Below are 27881 nucleotides of genomic sequence, written 5' to 3' on the forward strand. Positions count from 1 at the left end.
TACAAATGCTATAGCACCAATGGAACAAGAATAAAACCCACTTGAAATCAGACAAATAATTGTTTTTCACTTGAAATGACAGAATTATCTGAATTAAGAGAATAACCACCACTAGAGGTTTTATCTCGTCTCAAACCAGACCAAATCTACTCAAACCTTAGATTTAATCTCTTTAATTTTATGTAATTTCTTCCTTAAAACGATTATTCTTTTTCCAGTGCACTTCTGAAAGAGCAGAAAAAGAGAACGCAGAGAAATGAGACCAAGTCAAAGGGTGCAAAAATATTTATTGCTAATAAACCTGTTGTCAGTTGGTGTATATTTGCTTTATATTTACAATAAGAGTACAGAGGAGTGGGAGTGTGAAGATCCCAACCATTTCAATAAATACAAAGGGACTGCCACTGAACCAGACAAACTGCAATGACTGTAGTGAGTGAAATCTCCAGGAAAAGAAAAAAAAAAAAATCATCCGTACACTTTTCCCTCCCATCTTCCCATATACACAGTGAGCCGTTTCCGAAATGTAACGTTAGTGTGAGCCGGCGCAGCGGGATGGAAGCTCTTTGTTCTGTAGTGCTGTGGAGAACTTGTGCTTTAGCGAGCGGGAATGATACCTCAGGACGTGGGAAAAACAAAAACATGCACACTTTTCATTCATAAATATGTGTTATGCAAGTATTACCTCGCTCATCAGCGCGGAGTTGTTGTTGAAAAGTACGGAGGGCCGAGAAGGACAAAACCAATTCACCAAGTCAGAAAACGGAGGACATTCTTCGAAGTATTTCGGTATGTTGGTCCCAACTTATTAGGAAACATTCAAATGTGAAGACGAGTTGAAATATTGCTGTTCATTTGTGTGGAGTTATTTTGAGGGTCACATGGTTTACTCAACAGTGCAATTTGTGTCACGTTGACAGGCTTTCGTGGCTTTTTAAATTTGTATTATTATAGTCTGATGGATGATGCTGGTGGTATCTGTCACAGGTGGAATGAAAAATCAGGTAGTTCAGCTGCTTCATGACAGTTTCATGTTTTTCATATTTAAAATTTCAACGTCAATTTAAGCTTTTTGGCTGGTAAAATATTTCATAATTGAGAAGGTAAAAAAAAACAGTCCCTAGAATTCTACCTAAATATTATCGTCATCTTCTGAAGGTATTTCGTACCAGATTCATCAAACGTGAGTGTGAGACACTTCGCCCACTGACGGTGGAGGAATCGTGGGACGCTCTCTTGGAACATTAAAAAAAAAGCTTGTGTTTGTGGAGGCTCAAGGGTTTGGTTCAAACTGAAGGCCAAAGCATTTATGACAAATGTGAGGCTTGTAAACAGCATTGCCAGAGTGACCTGTAACGTTTAAGCAGAGCCTTTCTTAGATCATTTTTTCCGTTTTTTGTTACTGAACCACAGTACAAGCTGAAAAAGGGAAGAGAATGATCTGAAAAAAGCTGGTAAGTTACAAATATAAATATAACTCTGGCCACCGCTGCCTGAGGGGGCGATGCTGTTTTTGGTGTTACTGTTTTTGGTGTGCATCGCCTTAAGGGAAAATACAGTTATCGTGAATATGGGTTTTAAAAATAGAATTAAAAACATTCTTTTGATGATATTTTACATTTTATAATTTGAAATGTAAATAGTACCAATGAAAGACTGGGCTGCAGCTGGTGAAGACTTTGCCTGGGGCTCCTCCTGCTGGCAGCTGAGAGAATAACTTTCAGCTGCAGTGTGATGAACACACTTAGAGCATATAGTGTTGGATTATGGGCTTTACAAATGTGGAGGACAGTTTTTGGTTTTAACAATAACAGAAGTACAGAATGAGGCGCTGACACAGTAGAAGAAGAAACCGCTTCATTTAACTGGGAAGAAGTGAAACGCTATTTGTGGTACGTCTTTGAGGGAACAACGTTACAGCATGGTTTAGACAACAGTGTCCACTTTCAATGTTATGCTTCATCTGCGAAATAATGTGATATTATTGAAATTGCAACATCGTAGTGAATCTGACAAAACTTCCAACTGAAGTTCTCTGCTTTAGTAAACTCGAACCAAACTAAAAATCTCATTATGTTTTTGCTCCATCCTCTCGGGCCTCCGTAGTGTGAGCCATTCACCTTCGTCACATTAGTGGCTAGCAACAGTCCGCGGGGAGTTTAAAACAGTAGCTTACACACAGTTTTTAGTGTCGACGGATGTTCATTATTATTAAAAACACTATTTACAGTAAGACATGGCAGCAAAAAAGAAAAAAAAGAAATAATTACAAAACAAAAAAACGTCACAGTTAACTGAAGTGCAGGGAATGCCGACTCTACAAACTTCATACCATAGTGGCGATAACATAGACGGGCGTGTGACCAGTGTGGTGAGGGCGGGGGGGCTACGATGCAGTGGGACGTGCGGCGCCGTCAGAATTCTTTCGGGTCCTTGTTGTCGAACAGGTGGAGGCGCTGTTCCGCGGTCAGGCCCTCCTTTAGACTCTGCAGGAACAGGCCAGATAAAAGACATTAGGGAGACATCAGTGGTATCAGACATGGGGAGGTACAGTCAGAAAGTCACCAGAGTCACCAGGGAGAGAGCAGAACACCACTGTTTGGATCTGCAGTTAGCTCACAGACAGTGCAACGTATGGAGGGTGTGGGACTGACATTTAAACTTCCACCTTCAAATCTGCTACTTTTGTTGGTAAAAGGCACCAATACCCCAGGGCATTTGGAGCAGCCAACAGGTTTACTCTATGAAGATGTCACTGTTGGTCAAAGATTGTAAAAAAAAAAATACTATTTTTTGATAAGATCAGATAATCCTTTATTGATCTCACAATGGAGAAATTCACTTGCTACATTCAGCACATTTGTCACAGCTAAATGATTAGATTTTTTTTATTTTTTTATTTGTCCTTTATTTATCCAGGATAAAACTCATTGAGATTAAAAATCTCTTTTTCAAGAGTGTCCTGGCCAAGATGCAGGGGAGTAGATTAGTATACTGGATACCACATTGATATTTAACCGAACACAGTGCATCAGAATAGTTATGACACACTGTTGTTGCTTATGGTTAGAACCACACAAGTACCGTACCTTTCGGCACATATACAGGCTGCACTTGTCTATCAGCCACAGCTGTCCACGCTGTTCCAAGTGCAGTTTAAGCACCATCAGCCACTGGAAATACTGGACTTTTCTCTCCCTACAGCTACATTTACTTTCATTAAAGTGAGTTAAGAACTTAAAGGAACAGGCCACTGTTTTTCCATACTGAGATATGTTCTTACCTGAGCTTAGACGAGTTGATGTGCAACTGTCTGGTCTTTGTGTGTGCCCTCAGTCACGCAAAACAACCAAAGATATTTTTAGCATTTGGCCTCTGCCTATGTATTCCTATAGCTCCAAACGGGGGGAAGTTTGAAGCGACCAAGGTCTTCCACAGGCACAAAGACCAGACAGGTACGTATGAACTCGTCTAAGCTCAGGTAAGAACATATCTCAGTATGGAAAACAGTGGCCTGTTCCCTTAAAAGTTTATAAATTCGATTAGATTATTCTTTAAACCCAGACTGAGTGTCTGTAAACACAGACCCGGGAGCTGGGTATGTGGTGAATAAGATTTCAGCAGTGAGAGAATTATACACATTTATTTTGCATCGTGCTGCCTCCGGCCCGGTGTGCCGTAAACACCGCAGACAGAGGCAGAGGAAGAAGACAGCTATAGGGTTTGCTCCTCTGAGTTATTGTGCAGATGAGTGGGGGACCGCGTGAGCTCTCCATCCAACTTTATGGTAGGATTTGTTATTGCGTCTTTCTCTAACAATGTACCTTTTTCCAAAGAGTGTGACTAACTTTGTCAAAACCTGCTTTACTTTCTGTAGCGTAGTGAAAAAGCAGAATTGAAGGGCCAGTGTGTGTGAAAGTTTGTCCCTGTTTGACGTTGCAGAGTCTGTGAGTGCACCAGGCGCAGGGAGCTGACAGGAGAGTGTCCCACAGAGCAGTGTCCGTTACCTAAAGCCGAGACAGGAGGCTGCACTGGCCCTGCTGCCCTAACTGTCCCAGGGCATGTCTCCACTCACAGACTGGGGAAACACACAACACACATCAGCTACACGTGCAACAGGACACCTGCAGGGGGCAGCACTCGCACAGGAGACGCAGTGGGATTGGACACGGGTTAGCGCGCACAAAATGCTTAGCAGTAACAAGAGGGGCAGAAAACATTTGATTTGGCAGTTTCCAGTGGGTCTGTGTGACCCGTGTGGTCGCTCATCTGACTTCTACAGCAGCAAGTCCAACTGAATCATCTTAGACGCTGCAACTGCAAAAGAGCCTGACCTAAGACACCTTTATTGTTCTGCTTCAGGATATTCCTCATTCACTTTGTACTCTACTCCCTTTGAACCAACTACAATGACTGTGCTTTGAACGTGCGGCTCTTTAAAGTTCACAGGCCTAGGATGATTATCAGAATATGGATAATAACGGGATACTCCAGTGCATGCAAACACACTCCATGTGACCAAATCAAATGAGCTGTTGGAGTGAAGAACCATATTTTCGAAATGTAACGAGGGATCACAGGAACCACCTGGATCAGAGGCTACAATACTTTACAGTTTAGGCAAAAAGAAAAGAGGCTAAAAGTGAAAATAACAAGCGACAGAGGCTGTACCAACTGCCCCACAGCACACACTGGAAACGTGCCAGTGCATCACAGAAACATGTCACGGCACGCTCACCTTTGACCTCAAAGTGCGCTCCGAGCGCTTGGCGGCGGCTGCCATCTTGAGGATGTCGGGGTTGCTCTTGGACTTCATGATGTCTGAGGGCACAGCCACATTCAAAGTTAGAGATCAAACTGAAAACATTCAGATGCAGGCAACACATGCCTTTACCTCTTTAACTTGTAAGAGCCAGGCTGATCATTGGCACTGATCTTATTCTGATATTTGATACGAGATACTGATTTGAAATATACTATATTTGCTTATCTCCTTCTCCACCTGCCCTGTATTATCTACATTACAAAACAACACAGCTCTGTGCTAAACACGACCCGGAGTATCCATGTCTGCTCAATATTTAGCTTCGATGCTACATCAAGGAATGTTTTTTTGTGGTTAGAGGTGGGCGGAGGAGCAAATGGCCCAGATTGGCAGCCTCCCTTCCCTCAGTCTACCTCAGGGCAGCTGTGGCTACAAACTTCTTAGCACTACCAAGTATGGAGTGAGTCAGACTCCTGCATGATGAAGCTGAAGTACCGTATCCTCCGCGGTCCACCTCCTCCAGCTCGGCCTCTCCCAGAGCCTCGTGGGCCAGCTGCAGCTGCTCCTTCAGCCGGCCCAGGTCTCGCTCCGCTTTGGCCTTCACGATGCTCAGCTCTGTGTAGATGTCCTTGTACTTGTCTGTGGAGTACTTCTTATCCTGCAAACAGCACACCAGTTAGAATAAAGCACTAATGACACACACTAAGCACAGTCAGAAGGGAAGCGTACTCTCTGTGCAGACTGGAGCTCGTCTTTCAGAGAGTTGATCTCCTGTTTCAGATACTGCACCTCGGACTCCTTCACCCGCAGCATCACCTGGACAGAGGAAAGACACAAATGAACAAACCAGGAATGATACACATATACAATTATCACAATACAGCCCTGGCTCTGAAAGGAGTCATTTTACTGTGTGTGGAGGAGCTAATGCTATGACTAACTTCTCCATTAGTCCCACTAGCAACAAGATGTAAATCTGCAAGAGGCAGTGATGAGATGTAATAAGGAGTTGTTTGTTTCAAATCTTTAGTTCTAATCATTCCTAAATGAACAGTTCTGACGTGTCTCATCCCCTCCCTCTCTCCCTCCTGCTCAGAGCAGCATGCACACTACTGATGGATTTACGGCTCTTTACTGGGAGCCCAGTCTTTGGGATCTGTTCAATATGTAAAAGTAAATAATCGAAAACTAAAATGGGACCGATTTTTGTGCTTGTGTATAAAATGTATCTGACAAAAAGAGGCTGAAACGGTCAAATCATTTTTAGAAGTAGTGGTAGTTTATGTTTGGTGAGGTCATCAGCTGGATGTGTGGTTGGAGCTTCTCCCTGACTCAGCTCTCTCCCTCCCCGTCACTGCTGATGCTGGTGGGGGGCACTTAAAGAAACATTAAGTCACCTCTAGCTCGTAGAGCTCCTTGCCCTGTATGGTGGTGCTCTCGCCGCAGCCGTCCTCTGACACCATGGAGCGCATCTTGGTGATCTCTGCAGCCAGCCTGTTGTTCAGCTCCTGCCAACACACAATCACACAACCATGACGTGACGCTTACATGACCACGTTCAGGGTCACCTTTCAGGGTCACGTCACACAAAGGCCATCCACAACTTGTCACAGCGTCGTTTCACAAATGTCCACTTCTAGAGTTTACTAAAGCTGGACAAAACCAACTTCATTCAACCACCAGGAAACAGATCAGGTACAGGGCCTTTATTCTCACTGATGCTTGAGAATCCCTGTTAAGGCGAGATGCTGCAGGTGAATCTGATCACATAGATACATGTAGAGATATCAATTTGAAACTGTGGTTCCCAAACTTTTTTGGCTAAACAACTCGGGACCCCATTACATTATTCCCTCTTATGCTACTTTAGGACAGAAAAAAACATTTTATTGTATTTAAACTTTTGGATATTTAAAAGGATTTCACAAATCATATGCCATTTTATACTCTAAAATTAGACTAAAATATACTAAAAACAGTGGCATTTTTAAAAATGTCATCTTGAAATCACCTGGGGACCCCCACCCAAGGCCTTGTGACCTCCACTTTGGGAACCACTGCAGTAGATCACTGATATGAATATGGGGAAAAATGTTTTGCAGGTTTTCTGTCATTGTATGCTTACTACTGCAGTTTATTCATAAAAATGGCCAAACTTGCCAATATTATCAGCAACAAAATCTAAAGACCCCAGTTTAAATTGATAGTTTTAATTTGTTGATAATTATTAGTTACAAAGATTAGCGTAGAGGGATTTTGGATCTTGGTAGTTTGGAGTAAGTAAAAAAATCTGTAAAAATGACATTTTGGGGGGTTCAAAGCTAAAAAAGAAAAAGAAAATGTTGACTGTTTTTGTGCATAAAAGGCTTTATTCTTACATGAGGACATAAAATGACAGAAAACTTGCAGTACATTTTTCCTCATACGGTATTTCTATGTGTAAAGTTCAGCAAATGCTTCAGCGTTTTAAGTTTTAGCCCTATTGACATGTAGCGTCTTGCCTTAAATTGGATGTTTTTCTGGTTCGGCCGCGGTTTAGACCTAATTTAGTTGCAGGTGGGTCCGTGTGAGAACCATTTTAGACCCTCTTCAGTCCTGGTTTCATGACTACTTGATGAGGTTGTACTTGTACTTGGCTGTCCTGGCCGTACCTGGTTGTGCGCGTTGAGCTCGTGGTTCTCCCTCTGACACTGCCTCAGGGCCTGCCTCTCCGCCTCCAGGGCCTGGGCCAGGTGAGCGTTCTCCAGACACTTCTGAGAGTACTGTTCAGACAGCACCTCGATCTCCCTGTGGAAGGACCCCAGCTCCTCCCTGAAACATACACAGGCTTTTACAGGACGGACGGACAGAGCATTAGTGTTCAATGGGAGGAGAGGAAGGGGAAGAAGAAGAAGGAGAGGAAGAAGAAGAAGGAGAGGAAGAAAAGGAGAGGATGAAGAAGAGGAAGAAGGAGAGGAAGAAAAGGAGAGGATGAAGAGGAAGAAGGAAGAAGGAGAGGAAGAAAAGGAGAGGATGAAGAGGAAGAAGACGAGGAAGGAGAAGAAGAAGGAGAGGAAGAACAAGGAGAAGAGGAAGTTGATGAGGAAGAAGTAGGAAAAGAGGAAGGAGAGGAAGGAGAAGTGGAAGAAAGAGAAGAAGAGGAAGAAGAGAAAGAAGAATAAGAGAAAGAAGGAGTGGAGGAAGAAGAGGAAGAGGTAGAAGGAGAGGAAGAAGAGGAGGATAAGAAGAATAGGAAGAAGTGGAAGAAGGAGGACAAGATGAAAAAGAGGAAGAGAAGAAGAGGGGGAAGAAAAGGAGGAGGAAGAAGAAGTAGAAGAGGCGGAGGAGGAGGAGGGGGAGGAGGAAGAGGAGGCGAAGGAGAGGAAGAAAAAGAAGCAGCTTTATTTCTATAGCACTTTTCACAGATAAAATCACAAAGTGTTGGACAATGAAACAAAGTGTGTTCTAGAGAAAACATGTGGACTTAAAGGACAGTCAAATGTGATACAACAGGCACTACTGCACAGTGGTTCCCAACCAGGGGGTCTACAGGGGGGCCAAGGGTTCAAATCAGGAAATATGACTAACAAAGGACTACAGGTGCATGCAAGTTCTTTGACTAAAGTATTTGTGATGGTTTCTGGTTTTAGACTGAGGGGCGTGGTCTGACTACAGCATGCACATGGGGAAAGGTTTGGAATCACCGATCTAGTTCACTAAAGGGAATAAAGTGGACATTCGGACACAGCCCAGGTCTGTTTCTGATGAACACCATCATGACATCATTAAGACCTCAAACAGTCAGTTTGGTCGATTACATGAGCTTTTAAAGGAATTTATTGGACTTTTATCAACATGCTTCCATAATGGCTCAGCCTATAAATGTGTGGTAATTATGGGACGTGCTGAAAGCCTGCGGGTCCAGGTGATATTTGATTAAACATGTGCAACAGCAGGGGAGAGCTCTGCACATGTCGGCACAGGTCTGGGGTTGTATTACGCGTGTGGGACAGGAATGCCAAATGACACGTTGTCAGAGGGCGTCCTTCACATGTGTTATCATCTCCTGCTCACCGCGCTTCCTTCCTGCTCCTCACGGCGCCTTTGTCATCGCTGGCTTTCAGATGACAACACAACATTCTACACACAGGCCTGTCATTTAACGGGAGCCGAGCAGAATGACGACTGGACCGGTAAATCATCGTAATGAACACTGGCCTTTTCACACCATTCCCATAATCTGACACTTTCCAGGACGAAGGTGAGAACTACTCCACAGGACGTAGGACAAATATAGGACCTTTGTTGGACCAAGTTTCAGGCAACAACAAAAGAAGCAGTTCCAAATGCTCCACCAGGAGTGCTGGGATTGGCCGCATGCTCCATTCCAGTGGTGGAAAGTAAACAATTTGAGTACTTCTTCCACTAGTTATCACGCTTCTCTCATCTGTAATCAATTTTAAAACGACTATTCCTCCATGTTTCCCGGAGCTTCATTCTTCCTTTAGTCCATTGTATCCACTGAGAGGAGGAATGTTTTGGGCGTTTTCGGTAAATGATTAGTGGATAATTATGAAAGTGAAGCACAAGAGAGTAGAACGAAACGTGAACAGACTGAGCCTCACTAAAACAGGCAGATTTCACAGCATCATACCGCTGTTGTAAAAGAGGATTTTGCCGATGTTAGCATTTAGCCGCCGTTAGCACAACTTTAGCTGGTGTTTGCATAACATAAGCATGTTGCTTACCTTCATAATCGTCTTGTAGCTGCTTCTTTCCTCTAGCATTGTCACCTCTGAATAATTCATAAACACCACTAAAAGGCAGTATTTGTCCACATTGTTCTCAAAACCTTTCATAGTCATTTTGTTTTTCCTTGTTTATTGTAGTGTGCAGATCAGTGGGACAACTAAGAGAAGTGGACAGCACCAACACAACAGGAGCTCGCCTTATTTAAACATATGTAGATTTTCTGTCAGGATATTTCTAAAGAATAAAACAGTGATAGTGAGTCACTGACTAACCATTGCTGAAGACCTTTAGTGAATGTACCCATGTGAAGAAACACAGCTCTGAGGTTGTACGTACTCGTGCTGTCGGTGGATCTCGTCCATGTCTGCGTTCTCGGCGTTGTTGTTGGCTTTACGCGCCCTGTCCAGCTCCTTCTCCAGCTCCGTCCGGTGGGCGTTCTTCATGGCTTCAATAGCTGCACAGACACAGGACCACGTTTACAGACCATCATCATCAGGATACTGAAGTGTGATGAAAAATGTTAAAGAGAAAGCGCGGAGCATAGCTGACAGTCGGTTAAAGCTGCTGCACATATGGAGCGCTATTCCATCCTCAGTGTTGAGGCTTTGAGTCCTGGTATTTTGCTGAATGTCTCTCCCTGCTTCTAACTCTTTCTTCTTTAATGAGTATTAATTACATCTTATATGATTATTGGGTTACCTGATTACTCCAGTTATTGCTTTTTAATGCCATTTTTGCCACAAGTGGAGATGTGAGGAATTTTCACAAATCAACAACTGTCAAAAATTCATTGCATGTTATGCTTTATGTATATATGTGTGTGAGACAATAAAACTAAAACTAAACTAAAATGCTTTGACTTGACCCCTGACCTGTACTTGACAACTTGACAAAACCTACAGAGTTTGATATGATGCATTAAATAAATAAACAATCTCTAAAAACGGACACTATTAACCTCTTACCCCCCGCCTGAATCAAGCGCTTTTTCTCCAGTTTGGCTTTATCCAAATCTGTCAGTTTAAGGGACTAGATCAGGGGGGTCTAAGCTCATTTTGGGTCGTGGGCCGAAATCCAGCTTCCACGGCGGGCCGCATATAATGTAAACAGGAAATTACTATTGAGAACATTTTTCCAATACATGAATAATAATAATGATCTGTGATTTGGTCAAAGCTCCAACTTGACTGTAGCCTAATCAATAACAACGGCTTACACTTGTATTGGGGCAGACTGACCACTTACCATGTGGCAATAATGTCCTGTTTATATCCTGATCTCTTATTATGTCACTGCCCTCTGTTGGACACGTGCAAAAATCGTTCCTTTTTGTAAATTTAAGCTGCGCCCTAGTGGCTGGAATGAGCATTCTGGTTATTCTTTAAAAATCCATAGCTCCGCACAGGAATGGACCTCTTTTATTTTGACATAGTCTGTACAGTAAGTGCAGCTTTAATTAAGCTCGTGCTGACGGCACTTCAGACCCGAATGAACACCTTTGTGAGTGTCAGTGCAGGATTTTAGAGGCAGCTGTGGTGAACAGGTCTGAGCTCATTCTACACATTAGGACATGGCTGGAACATGTAGGGGGAGGAAAATACAACTTTAAATTGCGTCTAGTCCCATTAAGAAAAAAAGCATCAAAATAGCAACAAAAACAAGCCATGAAAAAACTATGAATTAAGCAACAAAAATCGACAAAAAGAGAAAAATTAAAATGCTAAGTTAACGACATAAACGAGAAAACAATGTGACTAAAAAGTTATCAGTTTTGTAGGTCTTTCAAATGAGACATTACACTGTTGCTCTCCAGTCAAGAAGCTTTTAGATTTGGGTAAAGCCGAACTGGAGAAAATGTGCTTGGTTCAGGTGGGGGGTACGAGGTTAAAACAATATACTATTGTAATACTGCACACACTAGATATGCAAGATGGATACAAACATGGAGTGAGTCTGTTCTGTTTCCTGAAGCTCTTCCTTGTAACAAACATCACCTAAAACACTGCTCTTCAAACCCTGCACAGTCAGAAATCATCTTTGCATCTCTGCTGTGATACATATTTCAGTGCATTATAATCAAATCCAATGAATATGGTGCTGTTCACATGCCTGTAAAGAAGACACATTCAGATCTATTCATTCCTATGGAACATTTCTGATGTTGAAAATTCACAGAACTTTGCAAATGTACTCTGACCAGCGTAAGCGACCATCAGCAGTAGCTTACCAGCTATGGTGGCAGCGGTCTCCTCTGCCAGCAGCCTCTCCTTCTCCTCCTGCAGGTTCTCCAGCTCCCTCTGGTGTTTCTTCTGCAGCTCGTCGATCACCTTCTGATGGGACTCCTCCATGGCGGCGAAGCCCCGCTCACACGTGGCCTGGGACAGCAGACAGGAGACACCGTTAAGTCCGGCGCACACATGCCGACTTCAGACACACATACAGCAAGCTACAGCCGGTTAGCCGCGAGCAGGTCCAGCCTGTGTGAGTATAAAGGGTTAATGACAGAGGGACAGGACGAGGACAGAGCGGACAGCGACGCAGACCAAAGAGAATGGCCTTTTACATTCTTTAACGGTGTGCGGCGTTTAAGAGGAATAAAAGAAGACTACTTATGGAATTAACGCCACGTGACCGCTTCGCAATCCAAATCAGGATCCCAGACTTCACCGACCGTCCCCACAACTTCTCATTACGTTTGTCCAAAATACATCCAAATGTAATAAATACATGGAAATTGAGTGTGTACTACGTTGTATGTGTGGCAGCTTCACAATAGAAATAATAAAAGTACTCTCGATTGTTTAAGTCATAAATGAGGTAGGAAGACAAAGCACATTTTTGACATTTTAAATTATGCAAATTATGTATTATTTATTGTTCATGTGCAAAACGAGTGGCACGTGGAGGAGTGGTTAAATAAAGGTCAAATAAAATAAATGATACTGAAGTAAACGAGTTCAATTCAAATATTGTTTTTTCACACACTTACAGTAAAAGTGCCTTTGATCCGTAATCTGAAAGCAGAGCCCACACTTTGGGTCTGCTCTAAAGACAAAAAGAACGCACTCTGTGTAAAAAAAAAAAGGCACTACCATCACAACCCGTGGGTCGCCTTAAGGAGCACATTGAGGGCATTAATTGAAAGCCCAGAACCTCGCAAACAACTGGAGGCCTGACCAAAACTAATGACTCGTGTCAAATGTTTTTGCGATTGTGACTAGATCATCATTATCATGTTTTAAATCTTACAAACCCGACCTTTAGTGACTGAGCTGACTTGGCGAAAATACTAGATCGTATCGACTATCGGACAGGATCGGATTTAATGACTGCAATTGGACCCAAAAGACGGTCGTGAATGTGCGATCCTGAATCTCCAGCGGCTGCTAATGCTAATGCTATGGCTAAGCTACAACCAGTTACAGCCACAGCTTAAACACTAAGACAAAAACATAACGGCAGAGAAGTGCTGCAGTGCTTTAGCTTTTACTGAGGAGTCAGAACAGGGTGACAAAGGTCTTAGGTACAATAATGATGATGCTCCCAGTGTCTTTTACAGGCGCTAAACATGTTGCAATAGAAGCAGATTGAGCCGAATCCATCTACTGCAGTTGCTTTGTAATTATAAAACTGTGTAAAGGCCCTATACCTGACTTTTTCTTTTTTTTTTAATCACAAACAGTTGAGTTGTGGTTCCTAAGTTTCCTAACACATTTGTAGCACCCAATTCTTCCCAAAGATGCGTTCATAAGCACGCTTCTCTACTTGCAGGGTCATTTTTCAGGGTTACTTACGACAAAACACATTTCATTCCAGTACTTAAAAAATCTGGTATAGGAAAATGCCTGTAGAATACCCATCATGGCCTTCTAATTCAAAATTCAAAGCTAAATCCAAAACATAACATTAATAGACAGGCATAGACCTGCAATAGATGCCAACTGGTGAAACTCCTGTAATATGGGCTATGATATATTATTCTGACAATGGGTACAATATAGAAATTATAGAAAATATTATATAATGATGTATTTTAGATAAAAATATATTGTGTCAAAATGGGAATGGGACAAACTGCAGTAAACATCAGCAATACTAATGTCAACACGAGGACAGAGGGTGGACTGGGTCCTATAGGCTGTGTCATGCAACCAAGGCTCTTTAGTAGGAGTGTAACGGTTCAGCTATCTCACATCGGTTCACAGTGCAAGTGCGATATAAAAAAAGACATGATTTTTAAATAAAATAGCCTAAATGTTCATCATTAGGTAGTATTTATAATCTGAGAAAAAAAAAAATTGACAATGCTTTCTAGTTTTTCAAACTGCTTTATAATACAAAACAAAAAAATAACTAATTGTAGTGCTTAAGTAAAGCAAATAAATAAATAGCTGTACAGTGTAGGCCATGAGCTTGTTAAGTGATAAGTTTAGGTTTTGACTCTAGTTTGTAAGAACTTTTGGCATTATTAGAGAATAATGTGGACTGGTGCATCCCTTGTTTCTCTAAACCAGTTGTGAAACATGTGCTTCTCGCAGTAGTTCAGTAGTTTGTACTAAGTACGGAGTTTGCCTGCGTTACACAGAAAGCTTTTGAATAGTGGTGAAGCTGGTGGAGCTTCCGCGGTCTATTCAGTGGGGCTAATCCCAGTGCATAGTATGGTCTTGGCACAGTGGAAGCACAGCCAAACAGAGGAAGTGATGCAGTCTGTTTTCACAAGGATCAGGGCCTGAGAGCGCAGCATGGCCTCACTCAGCTAATGTAAACTTCCTGCCCTGACATCACACATGGACAAACTCGGCCCTTTCACATGGGTCTGTGCAGCTGCAAATGGAATGGAGGACTCTGAAAACCACCATTAAAAACTGGATAATCTGCAATTGGACAATTGAGTCTCACACTTGAGAACATATTGCCCACACACCAAGGCATTAAATGGCTAAAACCGGTTTAAAGGTTTCTGCAGGGGGCACCAAGTTAGATATAAAGCTTTTTAAAGCCATTTTAATGCCTAAATACTATATTTTTAATGCCACAAAAACAAAGGTCTGGGCAAATTTCATTTTCCTCATCAAACTGAGGAATGAAGGAAAATGTTGATATTCAAACCCAAATTGGACACGACGGGCAACTTTTGAGCAAAACATTGTGTCAAATTTCAGTTTGAACTGCAGCTTAATTCATTTTGTACGAAAATGCTACTATCGGTATTTTTGACGAATAAGTGCAGCATTGTTCTGCAATGGCACTGAGTGGGTTCTGTCTCTAAGGAAAATATTTTCGAAGAAATGTAGATTTATTTGCAGTTTATATACAAATTAATGCTTTTTAATGACTTATGAGAACTTAATTCATTAATTTAATGGCTTTAAATGATGTTTAATTTAATTTCATTAAAACCCTGCTGTACTCCTCAAAGGACTGTCTCTGATTTAAACGCCCAGTGGAATGACATGCGTCCACGTATAGTAGTAAGTTGTTAAAAAGTTCTGCTTGCTCCTGCTGCTTACTCCTGACTACAATCTTCTCATCATCATCAAACTAACCAAACCAAAGTCTCCCTGTGAAAGCTGGTAGATGAACAAGAAATGTGTTACAAGAAAGAATTATTAGCCTTCGAATTTAAATTAGGGATTCACAAAAGGCTCCCAGTCCAGTGGTGAGATGTTCAGGTTTTCAAAGGAAAAGGGTGAATAAACTGCTACAAACAGCTTCAGACAGTCAGGGAGCACTTCCCAGGCCATGGCTTGTCTACATGTTGGTAAAACTTGTTTTTGTGTTCTCATACACATCCTCATACCTATTTGTTAACTTTTGCAGGCACCTAATTTGAAAAGTATTGTAAAAAAAACAAAAACGGATTGACCAAAAACTCAAATTGCTAGCTATAATGATGAACTGGATAATCATCATACTAAAGACTGTTGCCGTTACGGCAAACATGTACACTGCCAAGTGCTTTGTCCACAAATGGTGAAAAAATATTTCATGAAGAAAAATTTAAGACACACATTAAAATCGATCCTATAAGCACAAAGCTACACTCAATCATGAAATAATTGCTGACATGAATTCTAACAGGGTTTATGGCAAGTCAAATTTAATGCTTCCCCCCAAAAAAACATGCAATCTGAATGTGTTTTGAATATTACATATTTTCAATGCCCCTGAAAACCCTGTGAAAATGTGTCATCTTTCTCCATAAATCTTGATTTTATTTTTTGAGTGTAACCTATCATTTCACGCAAGTTTTTAAAGGATTTTTTCTTTCGAGAAAACTGGATAAGACATGAAATCACATTGAACTAGCACAAGAGGAACACATTTTACTTGAGAACGAAGCTAGCTCCATCATAAACCTCGTATTTCACTAGCTTTCATCAGCTTACTAAAATGGGTTCCTCTTGCAAAACTCTACAGCGGCGGGTAGCCTGAGGGAGTTAGTTTTCATGCAACACGGAGAAGGGTCTGGCGTGAGGAGTGTGAGCAAGGTTACGGGTGGCACACGGGGAGAGGAGTGGAGGAGGAAAGGGTGCACGGGGTGGGGATAAGGGATAGGTCTGGGAATGCCACAAAGGTACACAAGGCATCACAGACGAGGGAACGGCAAGGACAAATGTAGCGCTTCCACCTTCAGGTCGTCCAGCTCGCGCTCGTATTTCCGCCGCAGCGTGGTGGGCTCGTCCTGCTCCTGCCGCCGCCTCTCCTCGCTCACTTGGCGGACCAGTTCTTGGATGTGCTCTTTTAGCGTTTGCGAAGAGAAGACCGTGTTGTCGACAGCTTTGGCCTGGCTCACCAAACTCCAGAGTTCTTCCATCTCCTGCTCGAACCTCTCTGTGATCTGCTTCTGCTCGGCTTGGTGCTTCTTCTCCAAGTTCTCCATGCAGTTGGTCAGGGAGTCAATTTCTTTCACATTCTCGACGGAGCGGAGATGTAACGCCTCGTTCATCTTTGCTAACTCCTGCTGCAACTTCGTATTTTCCAGCTCAAAGGATTCTTTGACCTCTCTCAGCTCCTTTTTGTGCTTTGCTAACATGTCCTGAAGCTCGATCGTCTTATCGACCGAATCTATTGCCTTGCCTTCTATCTGTATCTTCAAAACAGCCTCAGACATTTGGCTATGTAGATCATCAAGTTTACACTGCAGATGACTTGACAGTTCTTTTAAAGCTAAACAATTTGTACACTCTATATTAGCTGGCTGCATCACAAACTGCTTTTGCTTGTTCTCATGCTCAACTTTCAACCTTATTGCCACATACGCCGAGCATGCCTCCTTAAAGGAATCTCGCAAATAATCAGGCGGCTGTTTCTGTTGCTCCCCCAATGCTATGCTGGCTTGTGCCAAAGATAAAACCCTCTCATCTTCTAGCTTTAAAAGAGATACCATCTCCATTGTTGAAACCAATTCATTTTCCAACATTTTTTTCAACTCTAGAAGTACTAAACTATTTGCATCATTGTCAAGGAAATTATACGTCAAAGCAAAATCCTCCAAGACCTCATCACTTTTTGTTGGCTGGCATATCCTCCGCATTACGACTTTTGTCCGCTCTTGTGCAACTATTTCTTCGACCAAACTAGACCCTTCTACCACTGTGCTTACTTTACCCGCGATTTGGCTCCAGAACTCCCCTTCCACCGCTAACATCCGGTCTGCTCGGCTAACCAACAAGGGTCCGTCTTGCGGTGGATCAAATAAAGTGCTTCTCAGATCAAACAGCATCCTTTCTACGTTAACTTCTACCTGAGCTACTCTGTCTAAAACTTGCCTAAGTGCCTCTGATTTCTTCTCAAAGTATTCTACCAAATGTTCTCCTTGATTAACAACCTGCACATCCCCCATCTGAACATGCTCCGCAATTTCTATTCTACTCTTAGTTTCTAACTTGTCTCGTAAGATCTGGATTTCATTTTCCGATTGCGCAAGCCTCTCCTTCAAGACCGCCTCTGATTCCTGGTTTAGTCGCATAAGCTCTTCGTTCCTAACCTCCATTTCTTTACGCTTCAGTTCCGTTCTCTCCAATTGTACCTCGGTCTCACGCAGCTTGGTTTGAGAAGCTTCCAGGAGCTCATGGAGTTGGTCCTTTTCAGGTTGGAGGTCCTCGCCTTCCATGTCCACACTGTAACCCAGACCTTTCAAAGTGGCCTCGCGGAGCTGCAGTTTCTTCTCAGTGTCTTTGAGGGTAGTCCCAAGCTCTTCTAAGGTCACCAACGCTTCATGTAGCCTCAAAGATTTTTCATTCAGCTCCCTCTCGTAGTACTCCCTGTCAATAGCGTTAGCCTGGTTCTCAGCTAGCTCTGCTTTTAACATCTTGAGCTCCTCCATGACTAGATGGTGCTGCTTGCCACCTTGCTGGCTGATCAGCTCTATCTTGAGGCGATCTATTTCTCTGTCAGCTTCTGTGAGCTGGTTGACAATCTCCTGACAACGTTGCTTTAAAGCCCCGTTCTCGCAGGTCAACAGTTCCACCTTCTGAGACAACATTCCGATCGTCAACTCATTTGTCTCAGAGTGGTTCTCAATCTTGGGGCAAGGGCTGAAAGGACTTTTGAGGCCTTCAAAGCTCTGCCTCTGGACTTTCCCGAACGCCTCTTCCATAGATAAAAGGCGAGCCTCGTACTCGCGAATGCTTTCTCCTGCCTTAGCTAAACTCTTTTTGATGGCTTCATTTGTGATCTCTTGTTGGCATTTCCAACTTTCCAAGATCTTCTGGAGTTGAAGTCTGTCGGGTATATCGCGATTGCAGCTATGCGATCGCAGCAAGGTAGAAAGCTCCTTTGTGGTCATAGTTTTGTCGATCGTCAAGTCATCCAGTTCCTGAATAGCCTCCGGGCTATCGTGGAGCGAGAGGCAAACGTTTTTTAGAACAGGTTCAGGGGGAGGCGTGTCAGAAAAGTAAGCGTCTTTAATGGGCAGGTGAGGAAGCGTGAGGCCAAGCTGTGCCTGCATATTGCGCTTTTTCAGCTCTTGAAGCTTCAGGAGTTCTTTGGTCTCCTGGTACTTCCTGGTTAAACTCTGCGCTTGAGAACTAACCAGCTCGGTCCTCTTCGTCTGGGGCGTCACATCGGCCTCCAGACCCAAAGGGGGCTCCAGCTTGGAAAAGGGGACCAGACAGTTGGTTAACACACAGCAGGGGACACACAAGCTTGCACTAATCATTATCTGCAGTAACTAGCAATCATGTACTGCTACTTTCTAACAAAAAGGTGACATTACAGTTAGCATTCCCACATAACCTTGAATTAAAACATGATAATAAATAGTGACTTTGAACACTTTAATAGTATGGAGAGAGAGAACAGTATTATATAAATATGGATCAATGAGACACACAATATAGTATGTTATTGGATCCTTTCTACTAAAGTCAATCAAAATCGCAATCTCTACTTTTGGTCAATCACAATAATGACCATGGAACTTTCTAATCCACGTCTTTACAGCCTTTTCCTTGGCAGAAAATGCACCCATTTTTGGAGTTTTGGACGAGACGATGGAGGATCTTTGTGTAAATTATACTTTTTGTTCATGAATCAGCTACATGTATTTATTTCTATTATAAAAAAAATAATGCTGGATCAAAGATTAAGATTGATCAATATGAGGAAAACAAATCATTTCTTTTGTCATATTGTGCTGCCCTACCCAAGGGTGCTCAATATATGGCTATAAATGTGTGCCACTTTAAAAGAACTTTAGTTGGTCATTAGTCCTTCAGCTATATTGAGGTACTTTTCTTATATTATCCATGACATTTTATTATGAGAAAAACTTACAGTATGTGGCAGACCTGGTCTAAATACAGTTCTAGCAAATAAACGTGTACCATAGTGAGACTTGGGTTAACGTATTAGCAGCCAACAGAGGACGCTTTCCGAACTAAGGAGATCGCTCCATTGTCCCTTGCAGTGCATCCAGTATCTCCATGGCCCTTATGTATCGGTGATCCACCATTAAACAATACTGAACTCTCCCATTGATGGTGTGGAGTGAAAGCAAAGAGTTAAATGGCCAGTTGTTAGTATATCAACAAAGCATGCCCATTAGATGTTTATATACTGGAGTAAGTCATGTAGTATTAGTTGCAGCTGCATGGTTTGGTAAGGATGGAGGGAAAACACAGTCTACGAACACTTGATGACGTCAGCTTCATGTCTTCAACCTGGCCATCTCCTGAACTCTGAACTTAGTCAGTACAATATACTGTACATACTGTTATGGTTCACGTGAAGCCACAAATACAACAGACATATACAGAACATATAACACTGCAAGATATGTTAAGAAGATCAACTGGATGGTCTGAACAGGAGTTAAAAGAAGAGCGTATGACATTCATGCACATAAAAAGAAGTCAAGCTGAGGTCCTATCATACATGTTTAGAAGATCAGACTTAGCAAACGAGAATAGTGACCACACTTGAGTCAACTGTAACTGTGGGTGACAAAATGATATTTCTCAAAGAACATATACCTCCGAGTACAGTACATAAAGGAGTCAAATTGTGTAACAATGGCACATCAATGGCACATCTTTTCAGGTTTATGTAAAAAGGATTAATTGAATGAAGTAGCACATCTGCCATTACCAGACATGATGTGGTGAATAACTTTATACAACTTATACAACTTTATACTTGGCAACATTGGACATGGTGCTCAACAGCCCTGCCCATCTCCATGCGTACTCTGGTTACAGAGTAAATAAATGTTTTGAAAATGTTGTACTATATGTATTTATTTGATTGGAACAGTGCATGTCAAACATGATATACATGCATGTAAACATGCCGGATTGCAGCCAAAAGCTAATCTCCATCCGTAGTCGTGGGACTACTTTTAACCTTTTAAAAGGTTAAAAGGTACAACAGAGGCTAAGCAGTCATAACTATTGGTAACACAATTACTGAAAAGAAAATGCCAAAGTATTTCAGGTTTTAGTTTTATATCTAATGAAGTTTCAACTTGTGCCTTGTGTTTTAATAGCAGAATATTTCAAACTGTGAAATGACCAATTTTGAAGAAACCGCTATGCTAAGTATCTTCTGGATGAGTTCACATCTATGATCAGAAAGCAATTACCCGGTTAAAGCTAGTAACAAGATTTTAATATGGTAAACATGCACTGGACTCATGCAACGCCTGCGCTGGCGGTCAGTCTGTCTCACGGTCAGTTCAACCTGTTCTAGGGCTGCACAATATTCCACCTGAGATACGATCTATAAATCATTCTGATATTTAGATATTTGAACCTTATGTTAAAGAAACACTGCGGTCGAACTAAACTCCTCTTGATTCATGCAAAAACAAAGAGCTTACAATTTTTGCTCAATATCAAATGGCTTTAATTGTTATCGGATTATTCAAGACATTGAATATAGCCCTTTTTCCTCATATTGTGCAGCCCTAACTTGCTCCTCCATTAAACATGACATGCAGCGGCTGTTATGAGAATATGGAGAATATAGAGAGTATGGAGAGTATGGAGAATATGGCGGAGGGACAGACATGAGCCCTGGCAGTACGGTACAGTAGAAGAGTCGGGCTGGGGGGACTCACAGGGGAGATATAGCCACTGCGGACGTCCGGCTCTCGCTCCAGGGCGCTCCTCAGCTGATGCTCCAGCTGCTCCTTGTGTCGGTTGGATTCCAGGAGCTGCTGGTGACAGTTCTCCAGCTGGACCTTCAGCTCCTCCATCTGACCACAAAGAGGAGGTTACATGTAGACACACAGACACCAACGACAGCCGCCACAGTGTGCGATTTATGGGATTTATGGGAATAGGTTCCCCTCTGGGGCCAGGACTCCCCTGAAAAAGATTCTTAATCTTATAACTGTGATTAAATCTATGGTCTCAATTAAAGGGTGTGTTGATTTATACGAGACAGGAAACTGTGCCAGCAACAGTCTGGAGTTTGGACATTACTTTCAAACTATTAAAGTAATAAATAGTTTGAATTACAGATTAAGTATCTAGGTGAAAACATATTTCACAAACTTTTCATGCTTCGTAATCGTAAATTATTTTCTAGGCTTTTAAATAATCTCATTGCATGCGCTCCTCAGACGGACGGACAGACGTACCCCTTGCTTGTAGGTGTCCAGCAGCTGCTCCACCTCAGACGTCTGCCTGAGCGTCTGTGCTGAGGTCAGGGGGACCCTCCTCTCCTCTCTGATGGGGGCCTTCTCCACCTGTCTCCAGTGTTGTTCGATCTGCTCCTCCACCCTCTGCTGCCTGTCCGCACACTCGGGCTCCCTGTCGGGCTCGGCCCCGTCAGCTTCGGGCGCAGTGTCCGCCGTCGAGGAGCCGCTCATGGACTCGTACCTCTTACGCCGCTCCTCTCTCCGCCGGCTCCTGTCCAGCTCTCCCAGGTCGGCCTGCAGTCCAGTTTAACAACAGACATTTATTTACAGCTGAACATCGTCTGTCAGTCAAGAATTATCCACGTAGTTTTCAATTAATCACAAGCTAATTCAGTCAACTAGATCTACATGTACTGTCTTCAATAGGAAGTACTTTAACACAAATAGTTTCTTGTGAAAGCTTCCAGTCGAAGGAGTTTTCCATGGCAGACAAAGGCGCTCAAGCTGTCATCTGTACTAGGTTGTTATAAAAACGTCCAGATGATGTTTAGTTTAGTTTTATTATATTTCTGGTTTTCAAAAATGAGCATTTTAATCGCTTTTTTGTCAAACTATTATTAACTTAATTGATGTAACTGAACGGATTAAAGTTTAAAAACAGACTAGTGTTTGCAGGAAACAGGTCCCTAATTTGGTTGTGTAATGTTATCTAGTCCTAAACACTGGAGGTCTGGACAGATAAGTGTAGCTTTTAATCCAGTGGTTCTTTTCTGGTGGGCACTTGACCAATTTCAGTGAGTCTTTGCCAAAAATTTAAGCTGAAAATGTTTCTATAGTCTTTGTAGTCAGCCACAACTCTGTTGGGAAGAACCTTATTTTCACATCACATACTATAGAAGGGTAAAACTGCTATAAAGTTTTGATTCCAAGCTGAGAGTAATATTTTGATGTGTGTTGTCCTGATAGGTTTAGGTTTAATGGATGAAACGGTTGATCATGAGAGGGAGATGTGTTGTAGGAAGAGATGGAGACTGGCCTGTAGGCTTTCAGCCTCCTGAGCTCTCTGCTGGGCCAGGGCCTGGGCGATTGGTCTGAACTCTGCCCAGTCGAAGGTCTTAGACCGGCCTTCTCTCCGCCGCTCCCGAGCCCGGCTGCTTTTGACCACTGAAGGGGAGTCCACGGACGACGTCTCAGAGGAGGGGGAGTCGTGGGTGACGTCTGGCCGCACCAAGCTCTCCAGAGCCGAGAACGGGCTGTGGTCCTCAGTGGAGCTGTGGAACACACAGGCAGAGGATTTAATATTACTTTTGATGTAATCTGGAACGTCCCATGGAGATTTAGCATCTCATTTCCAAGGGAGTCCTGTCTCCAGAGGTGAACCTATTGTTCATATTTTTAGTGGTAAGGGAAACCGGAGTACCCGGAGGAAACCTACGCAGACACAGGGAGAACATGCAAACTCCACACAGACAGACCCGTCCTTCTTACTCTGAGGGACGAGTGCTAACCGCTAAGCCACCACCATGCCACCTCGCTTTGGGTAAGCGCTAGTTAATGTTTGAAGTGGGCGAGTGCTACTAAAATGGAGTTGTTGCAAGACTGTAATAAAAACCTCCCTTTGAGAAAACTTCAGTTTTGTACGTATGCCTTATCAGCTCAAGCTCCTGCCGTGGGAAATGATGACACTTGGATGACGTGGTGTTGTTTAAGCAAGTCGAGAGCTTTGCCACAGTATGTAGCATGTTTTTTTTGTGAGTCTGGGACAAGTGTCATAAAATAAACTTTGCAAAAGTTTCAGGTTTGGTCTATTTTTCACATTTACGATAACTAAGAAACTAACAGAAAACAGAGAAGAAAACCAGGACCGACCTTGCTACATCTGGAGCAGTGGAGGGTCGAACGTTCTTCATGACGGCCTGGATCCAGTTCCTGCGGATCCCTGCCGTCATGGCCGACAGCGTGTGCACCCCTTCCTGCGTCTGAGTCAGAGGACAAAGGGAGGAATCATCATGTGAACAGAAGAGCGACAGAATCATGAATGCAAAGACCCTGTTGCGCTCTCACATGAATTTGAAAGCCGTAGTTGCGTTGTGCCTGGTACTCCGTTACGTTGTAACAAGTGGACAAGTCGATCTCCCCATCGAGGTCAGACGCCTAAAGACAACGTGTATGAGACATTGAATATCAACAAAGGCGGAAGGTGAAAGTCCACTCACCTCCTCAGCGATGGAGTCCTTGTAGTATCTCAGACTGTGGTCCGTCAACACAAACCAGTACTTTTTCCACTGGAGAGAACAGGGTAGAGCAAGCTGAGTATAGCGTAGTGTTGTTTAAGGAAGTAAGAAAATAAATCGTAATCGTAAAAGGTGCGGGTTCATACATTTACAACAACGGGCGACCAGTGTATCACCAAGAGACCCATCTCCACATCTAAAGTAGGGCTGCGACTAACCCTTATTTTTGTAATCAATTCATCTATTTTTACGATTAATCGATAACTCACTTGGCTGTGAAAAGCATATATATATTTTATTTTTCCCACATAAACCTAAAGTGCTTGAGCTCTTAGTGCTAATTTGAGTCTGTGTAAACCAGACAACTATTAATCTATCACTAAAATAGTCATCTATTTCAACAATCGATTTCAGCCCTAGTCTAAAGTTAGGTTTATTTGCAAGTAGGCTACCAAACATAGGGACAGTTGGGATCAATGGGATTGATGGGCAGCAGAAAGGCTCTTCATTGGTCACATTCACTCGCACACGGCTTTTCAAAACAATGGAGAAATTGCCAACTCCAATGGAATATACGGATATTCTTTTACAACTCTTATTGCTGGTGACAGATGTGTTAACTTGTTAACTTTAAGCAGGACAAAACCGACTCGTTGATGCTCCCATAGCATTGTGCTTGGGGTAAATGTGTTGTTACACCAAAATCTGCAGTTTAAATGTCGTTATGTAGCTGTTTGGACACAGTTTAGAGTGAAAACGTTTAATGAATCCAATTTAAAGTGCATATGACAGGTTTGAATGCTTTTGAAAATATGACTTATACAGACGGATAACATGTATTGGAAGAAATAATTATCATTTTATTTGCTGCTGACAGGAAGTGATATAGATAAAGGTAAAGTTCCATAGCAGTTGACTCATTTTCCATTGACATAGCATGGCTAGCATAGCAACAGCTTAAAATTGTTTGCCTCTATTTATGTCACTTCCCGTCAGTGTCCAAAAAGAAGTGGAACTATAAACATCATAAAAATGGCCAGCTGGATAAAATCTTTCGCAAAATCTTAAATATAAATGTGTTAACTATGCAAAAACTGTGTCTAATGTGTCATGACATGGCCTTAAATGTCTATGCCAAAAATCAAGACATTAAATGGCATTAAACATTGAATAACTTTTAATACTTTTTAATTCCCTGCCCAAACACTTATCATAATTGCAATAAAATAATTCCTAAGAGAGTAGAGTGGTAGTTAGCTCATGCTTTAAATGACTGCACAGATAAAATGACTCTGAGAACCATGAACCAAATGTAGGAAAATCTAAATCCAGTGTCTAAACTGAACCCTCACCTGGCCTTGTTCGTCCAGCTTCACCATCCAGCCTTTCTTGAAGTTCAGTAGGTCAGGCTGCAAGGACACATGACAGGCGTCACAAATGAGAACAAATGTTGTTTATAGTATATTTTATTGCCATGCTGCATAGATCGTGGTTTATCGTTGTATTGCTCGTCACATGAGTTTGGACGCAGGATCCAAACCACTTAACGTGTGAGTGCAGAAGCCAACCAACATGCCCACTCAGGACGGAGGTTGACCTGACCTGTGTGCTGGAGAGGTGAATGGAGCGACCAGGTCAGGACAAGTCCGGTGCCCGTGCAGGTGCTCTTAGACTCAGTGAGACGCTCCATCCGTGCAAACACTCGCACAGCGCTCGCACTGCACCCACGCAACACTCAAAGACAGTCACTTTCCACACTCCACTTGTACAGCACTGCATGAACACCATATACAGGTGACTAAAAAGTGACCCACATTTAGAGAAGCGACGATAAACCAAACAAAAGTGCTGCACTGAAGACACACAGCTAGGGGTGGGCGATGTGACGATATTAGACCACGTTACGATCTCCAGAGCAGATGATCTGTCATTTGTGTGCGATCGTTTTATCACGATACTAAGCACTTCTGCACTGTTGACTCTTTACAGTCAGTGAAGCAAGTGTTACTCTTTTACCTTTATTGTCGTTTTTGTACTTTTGTAGTTTTTAATTGACAGATTTTGCTTTAGGTTTGTATATTCTTTCAATCTTTTTCTTCTTCAGTGTGCATTTTAAGTTATTTTTGAGTTTATGATCCAAAAATCGTAATATTCTTTTTTTGTCATCTCGCCCACCCCTAACGCAAGCACAACAGAAGCACCACAACTGGAGCTTAACCTGCACGGCAGAGGGAGAGGGGCACAAGTACTGCCCCCTGCAGCACGGAGGACTGGTCTACAACATTCACACCAGAGTCAAGAAAATGTCAAGGCTCCGTCCTGCTTCCAATGATACAATATGAGCCGCGTAAGAGCAGAATGGAGGCTAAAGGTAAAAACAAAGACCAGAGATTCAATCGTTCAAATTTGAGCAGCGTTTTGAACCTAAGAAACATGTGTTATTGAGTGATATGTTCAGAACTCTGGGGAAGAAAGAATACAGAAAATACAGTGAAATACTACCTTTTCGAGTTTTCAATAAACAGTTGATTAGCCTTCAACAATATCTTAACTCTTTTATTATTATTATGATTCATTTATTTATGGAACAAATCAAAGGGGAAAATGATTCAGGAAACAATGGTAAACCTTTAGCATGCGCCTTTTAGTGTCTTAGTTTGACAACTGTCCATTATGGATTGGCTGAATGAAGAATAGTGTCTTACGGTCATGACGGACTCAGTGGTTCTTCTGTCCAGGGACTTGGCTCTCCTCAGGGGGGGCAGGGTAGAGGGGAAGTCAGGGACCAGCACTTGCTCCTGGAAAGGACAGGACGACACTCCAAGTCAACAACAAGAAAATGATCGCAGACTTCAGTTTTCTTATAATTGTGAAGTATAGTATGCAGTTCATATTAGCCGTTTTGGACCAGCACTAGTAAAGTGAAAGTGCGGGCCACAAGATGATTTAATTCCACAGCATGTTTAAAAAAAAAGGGATTAAAAAAAAAAAGAAATAACTAGCTTGCTCACTCCAGCCTCTAGGGGGCAGCTTAAATTTAAAAAAAGGAAAGAATTCCACACGTGACCAGCAGAGGACGCTGACATAATAAGAGATCAGGATATAAACAGCATATTATAGCCACGTGGTAAATGATCAGTCTGCCCTAGGGCAGCTGTGGCTACAATTGTAACTTACTGCCATCGAATGTGGCGTGAATGAATAATGACTTCATGTAGCACTTTGAGAAACGTGTGACATAGACTGATGAAGCACAATAAGTGTAAGCTGTTATTTATGAGGCCACAGTCCTTTACAATATATGTGGCCCACGACCCGCAGTGGGGGCTGAATTTCAGCCCTCGACCCAAATGACTTCGACACCCCTGGCCTACAGGTACATTGACCTTAATCAAAGTGCGGTTAAGAACTTAAAAGTTAGATATTCCATGATATTATTCTTTATACCCACGTGTATTCAGTTAGACTGAAACGCTGTGGCCGTGTTTTGGCCGCCCTCCTCAGGATGTCTGTGCACACGGACCCGGGAGTTTCCCGTGAGCTGGGTAAGTGGTGAATCGCTTGAGGCTTTTGACGAGTTTATCCTGCGCTTTGCTTTGTCCCTCCATAATATTTCAGTGGTGAGAGAATTAATGGCATTCATTTTGCGCCTGAAGAAACATTAGCTATAGTGCTGGAGGGCATCCTGCTGCCCCCGCCCTGATGGGCAGTCAACACCGCAGACAGAGGTAGAGAAAACAGCAACAGGGTTTGCACCTGTCTGAGTTATTGTGCAGATGAGTGGGGGACGTCCGAAAGGAATCGTGTGAGCTCTCCATCGTCTCCACAACGTCATGTTGGCTAGCACAGAAGTCCAATAACAGAACACCACTCGGGTTCAGATCACTCCCTCCCAGGTCTCACTGTCGTTACCCACGTGGGCGTTGAAGTCCCCCAGCAGAACAATGGAGTCCCCAGTCGGAGCACCATCAAGTACCCCTCCCAGGGACTCCAAGAAGGCCGGGTACTCTGCACCGATGTTGGGCCCGTAGGCCGAGACAACGGTGAGAGACCTGTCCCCGAC

The 27881-nt window shown here is 42.7% G+C and overlaps 1 protein-coding gene across 1 annotated transcript in view; it reads right to left on the reverse strand.

Moving 5' to 3' along the window:
• Positions 1-2039: 2039 nt before the first annotated feature.
• The window catches only part of LOC306979209 (myosin phosphatase Rho interacting protein), a 69784-nt gene continuing 43942 nt past the window's right edge, over positions 2040-27881 (reverse strand). The window contains exons 9-25 of the mRNA XM_079578064.1: positions 26524-26616; positions 25171-25227; positions 23801-23869; positions 23649-23738; positions 23454-23563; positions 22621-22855; positions 21585-21878; positions 21060-21197; positions 16128-18593; positions 11724-11871; positions 9833-9950; positions 7417-7576; positions 6163-6273; positions 5495-5581; positions 5261-5423; positions 4739-4821; positions 2040-2486 (exon numbers count right to left, since the gene is read on the reverse strand). Of these exons, the coding sequence (XP_079434190.1) occupies positions 2415-2486; positions 4739-4821; positions 5261-5423; positions 5495-5581; positions 6163-6273; positions 7417-7576; positions 9833-9950; positions 11724-11871; positions 16128-18593; positions 21060-21197; positions 21585-21878; positions 22621-22855; positions 23454-23563; positions 23649-23738; positions 23801-23869; positions 25171-25227; positions 26524-26616 (4494 nt within the window). The 3' untranslated portion in view covers positions 2040-2414. The remainder of the gene's footprint in view (positions 2487-4738; positions 4822-5260; positions 5424-5494; positions 5582-6162; positions 6274-7416; positions 7577-9832; positions 9951-11723; positions 11872-16127; positions 18594-21059; positions 21198-21584; positions 21879-22620; positions 22856-23453; positions 23564-23648; positions 23739-23800; positions 23870-25170; positions 25228-26523; positions 26617-27881) is intronic.

Source organism: Gobius niger, assembly GCF_951799975.1.
Source record: "Gobius niger genome assembly, chromosome: 19".
NCBI classification, from domain to species: domain Eukaryota; kingdom Metazoa; phylum Chordata; class Actinopteri; order Gobiiformes; family Gobiidae; genus Gobius; species Gobius niger.